At 33.3% G+C, this 4777-nt stretch overlaps 1 protein-coding gene across 1 annotated transcript; it reads right to left on the bottom strand.

The window, feature by feature from the left end:
- Nucleotides 1-911: 911 nt before the first annotated feature.
- Nucleotides 912-3517, bottom strand: LOC107815529 (uncharacterized). Its single transcript, XM_016641132.2, has 4 exons — nucleotides 2677-3517; nucleotides 2466-2537; nucleotides 2105-2323; nucleotides 912-1312 (listed from the first exon to the last, which is right to left on the bottom strand). Exons 1-4 carry the CDS (start codon nucleotides 3257-3259, stop codon nucleotides 1218-1220), a joined length of 969 nt encoding a protein of 322 aa, XP_016496618.2. The 5' UTR covers nucleotides 3260-3517; the 3' UTR covers nucleotides 912-1217.
- Nucleotides 3518-4777: the final 1260 nt, after the last annotated feature.

Below are 4777 nucleotides of genomic sequence, written 5' to 3'. Positions count from 1 at the left end.
ACGCATTCGCGGACAGAAGAATGCGAACGTGTAGAGTAAATATCATCTGCTCCAAACTTACACTACGCGATCGCGGAGGGATGGATGTAAACGCGATTAAGGAAACCAGATATCAGAAAACAGCAGTTCAAAAATAGGAGGAAATGGCCCGTGCTCAATCATTGTCCCAAATGACATAACAGATCTGTTCCAACTCTCAGAATCACATTTCGACCCCGATAACACCAAAGTCAACTATTGGTCAAACCTTTCAACCTTCCAAAACTTCAACTTTTCAATTTTCGCCAAAATACTTCAAATTACCTCCACGGGACTCCAAATCCAAATTCGAACGCATGCCTAAGTCGAAAATCACCACTCGAGCCTATGGGAACCATCGAAACTCAAATTCAAGGTCAAATACTCAAATCACCACCCTATGCTCTTACTCATTTGAATACTCTCTTGTTAAGTTTGCACTAGGCGTTCTTTATATTCCTTCGTTCGTTATGCTTCATTAGTTGATAGTTGATAGTTTAAAGTTTACTATCGATAAGCAAGGTATATACAATATCGAGAAGGAAGCTAGACAACTATTATGAATATATATACTACGTTCGAACTACTTCAGATTTGAATTGAATGAACACTGGATATAGTCAGAAACTTTGTTTTACTAAATAAGTGTGTTGGGGTGTTAAGGCCCCTATCCTTCGCTGTGGAGAGAAGACTAGCAGAAAATTTCTCGTAAAGCAGACGATAGGAAGTTACGTTGAGGGCTAAGAACACAAGTGACCCTGATCATATGATATAAATCGAAGTGAGAAACTGAGAACGCGTATAAATTTAATTGTTATCCGTTTAAAGGGTAAACAGTTATATTTTTTTAGAATTGATATAAACACCGAATATACTGTTCTTTCCTTGAAACTAACTTCATAATAGTATCACTATTCTAGAAAAAGAGCATGATGTTTCCATTTTAATTCTCAAAAATAGGGTACATAGCATAGATTCTTCGTTAAGAATTAAACAATGCATATATATGTTGGCTTTATTATATATATATAATATATAATTACTACTGCGCTATATACTAGTTTTCGACTTGGATTCCTCCTTTTTTTTCACCTTACAATGTTGTCAAAAGAATTAAAATATATATAAAAAATTACTCCACTATTAGGATATGCGATAATCATTTCTGGTATAGCAATTATCCACCAATAATCTGCTACTCATCTAAACATCCCTGGATTAACCACTGGTGGAACAAATCGTGCTGCCGTTTGGCTTGCTATTCTTCTTTGTTTCTTCTTATTTGCTTTCCATCCTGAAAATAATAAGGAGTCATTTGTTTGGAAAGATTAGGAAAAATAATTAAAACATAAAGTTCTTGCAAACAGCAATTCAATGTTTAATTGGAGGGACAAAGAAATATAATTCCTGCACAACTAATGCAACTTGGTCATATAAGAAAAAATAATCCAACATAATAAATGCAGTAATTGGTTGGAATTATTAAATAATACCCATATTAAGTTATGCATGAAACTATGTATAATTTTATGCCAGAGCCGAAATGGATCCTTATTCCTTTGGGTAAATGATTTAATATTCAACCAAGTTCACCTCTCAACCTTTTGGATGGGGCTAGCATATAATATTAGATCAATTATAGATTCATACATAAATTAGTTAATTTGACGTAGAGAGATCATGGGTTCACCTATCCCATAATCTGAGCTATAAATCCGTCCCCAACAAATAGAATATGAAATAATAATACATGTATTAACACTACGAAGATAAAGTATTTAGAAGACAAACATAGACTTTGATGTTATAAATAATCTCTACATAACTTTTCTTATATAATTATTTACCCCTTAAAAAGAGTCTTGGGTTCGAGCCGAATGTTCTTTTTTTAATGGTTTTATACGGCAGAAATCTAAATTAGCTGAAACCCCAAAATAAATATCGGACAATAGGTGGGAAACAAAAAAGGAAGACAATATTTACGTTTTATAATTTTCTCATAAGTACTAAGTTATCTCCAATAAATATATGAGAATTATCCAAAAAGAGAAACCTAAGAGAAAGAGGAAATAAAATGAGGAATTACCTAGGGCTACATCATAGCCGAGTTTGTTAAGCTGTCGGTAATTCTGACAGAGGACCAATCTCGTGCAACAGAGAGTAATTAAAAATTCACTAAGGAGATTACCAATCAAATTGTATTTTTTCCTGAATTGCGCACGATGATACCATGCAATAACGCATGATGCTTGACTGAAGCAAACCGATTCCAGTATTCCAAACATCAGTGCACTTTCCCACCAAGCTGCATCACACATAATATTCATCAAAATAAAATTTCCAAAATTTGACCAAAATATATAGTAATACATGCATGTTTTTTTTCCCCAGTTTATTTACATTAACTAAAATGAATGTCATCATATAATATCTCATTCGAGAATTACCCATTTGCCCTTCAGATACAATCTCATCCACTTGCCCAAAAGTAACGCAGGGACATAAACATGTAATAAAACCTACAACAAAATGTCGTAAAACCATGGTTATCTTCCAAGTCAAATTGTTACAAAATTAGTGCAATGCTTTAAAGTTCTAATAATAAAAATTTGAGAGAATTGGTAAGAAAAATCAAGAAAAATAATTAGAGGAACGTACAGTTCTTGAGGTCTTGAAAACAATCAAAAAGGCCTGTGGACCAGGGCTGACTGTAAACTTGACCATTAAAGACATTATTATTTCCGGGGGACGTTGGCAAATAAAATGGATGAAATTGGTCATGAGGAAAGGGGGAAGAAAAATATGGAAATGGTGGTGGCATCCGTTGGGGTGGGTAACCATATGGAGGTGGTTGCATCATGGAAGATTGGTGACATAACGGTGTTTTACATGGTGGTAATGATGGAGATCCAGGCATTGGCATCCGTGACGACGATGATAATTGCGCTGGCGAGTGAGGTCCATGAACGGGAATATTTGGTGATGATGGCACTGAATGGAGCGTAGTTGTTGTCGTTGTTATTGTTGTTGGTGACAATAAATGTGACTTATGCATGGAATTTCGTGACGATGATGGCGATAATAATGGTGAAGGAAGTCCATCAATTGGCGGAGCCGGTGGTCGTGGTGGAGAATTAAGTTGTCCTTGAATTGAAGAAGATTCAAGTTTTGGAATTTGTAATGGTGATAATTGACCAGGGGGAGATGGAAAATTGTCATTATTACCATCTGATGTTTTCATGTTGTGAATGAATTCACTGAGATTATCTTCCTAATGTAAAATCAATCAACAAAATCGTAAAATAATTGTTTGATTGTCGAGGAAAGCAAAAATAAATTTTCTGCGTTTGTGGGAAAGAAATTAATTACAAAAAGAACGAAAAGGACAAAAGCTGAGATACTTTTATGGGATTAGAGTTGTAACACGATAGTTGCAACTCTACCCTGTATCATTATGATTCAATTCTGCCTAATATTATCCTTTCCTCTCTCCTATTTTTCTTTCATTAACCATTATTCACGGTTCATCCTCACGTCATAAAGATGGTCAAAGATGTGGTTTTCAGGGTATGAGAAAAACATAATTTTAAATGTGAACATCGAAAAAGAGAGTTGACTATTTGACTAAATATAGGGTACTTTACAAATTAACTACTTCCTCCGTTCACTTTTACTTGACATGTATATTAAAATAGATTTTCATTTTACTTGTCAATTTATGCATATCAAGAGAAGGCAAAAAAAAAATTTCATGTTATACCCACAGTATTTATTACTCATTTCAAATCATTTTCTCAAATCTAATAAAATATGCATCAATTAATATGGGTATCATGGTAAATTATGCATTTTATTTATTATTTATTAAGGGGCGTGAAAAGTAAAAACATGCCAAGTAAAAGTGAACGGATGGAGTAGTATTCAGCTCGTCCCAATTTATGTGGCATCGTTCGGATTCCGAGAAATTATTTTTTTACCACAACTTTTTCATATGCCTTTTAAATATTTTGAATTATTAATTATTTTAACTTATACTCCCTTCAGTCCACAATAAGTGACCAATTTGCTTTTAGCGCGCCCATTAAGAAAATACTAAATTCTATACAAAAATACCTAGTATGGCTAAACTACCCTTAATTAAATATTTAATGTGAGGAGAAACTTTTTAGGGATATATACATAAGGGTAATTTTGTAAAAATAAATTGAATTCCTTCTTGATTATATAAATGGACACTTATTTTGGACCAAAATAAAAAAGCAAATTGATCACTTATTGTGGATCGAAGGGAGTAGTACTTTTTATTTGGTTTTTAATATGTAGATTTTATTTTAAAATACATAAAGATTTTATATCAAAATATATAGTCAAAATTAATAAATTTGACTCTCGAAATTTCGAACCATGTCGCAGGAATTAGGATAGAGGGAATATTATATCACTACTAGAAATTCGGCCAAAATCGACTGCGGCCAACCGACCGACTTCGATCGACTTATTGGCGCAAAAGTGCGGGAAACTATTTTAGCATCCCGAAAAATTTATCTTTTAAGAAATCAACCGATTTCAGTCAGTTTTTCACATTAAATAAATTAAAATTAATATTCAAAAACCGACCGAAATCCGTCGGTTATTTCAGTCAGTCATTTTAAAAACCGATCGACTTGGGTCGGTAATTTATATTTTTAATAAAACCGATCGAAATCAGTCAGTTATTTTCGCGCGAAAATGCAATTAAAGAGTATGAAAATATTTTAAA

This window comes from Nicotiana tabacum, chromosome 5 (assembly GCF_000715075.1).
Source record: "Nicotiana tabacum cultivar K326 chromosome 5, ASM71507v2, whole genome shotgun sequence".
NCBI lineage: Eukaryota > Viridiplantae > Streptophyta > Magnoliopsida > Solanales > Solanaceae > Nicotiana > Nicotiana tabacum.
This window is presented reverse-complemented; position numbering and strand designations above follow the sequence as displayed.

Bases quoted from the DNA above. Each gene is read 5' to 3' on its own strand.
- LOC107815529 (XM_016641132.2), bottom strand. From the start codon at position 3,259: ATGAAAACATCAGATGGTAATAATGACAATTTTCCATCTCCCCCTGGT. The intron at 2,538-2,676 runs GTACGTTCCTCT...ATTTTGTTGTAG, and splicing joins TTTTCAAGACCTCAAGAACT to GTTTTATTACATGTTTATGT. The intron at 2,324-2,465 runs GTAATTCTCGAA...TGTGTGATGCAG, and splicing joins TGTATCTGAAGGGCAAATGG to CTTGGTGGGAAAGTGCACTG.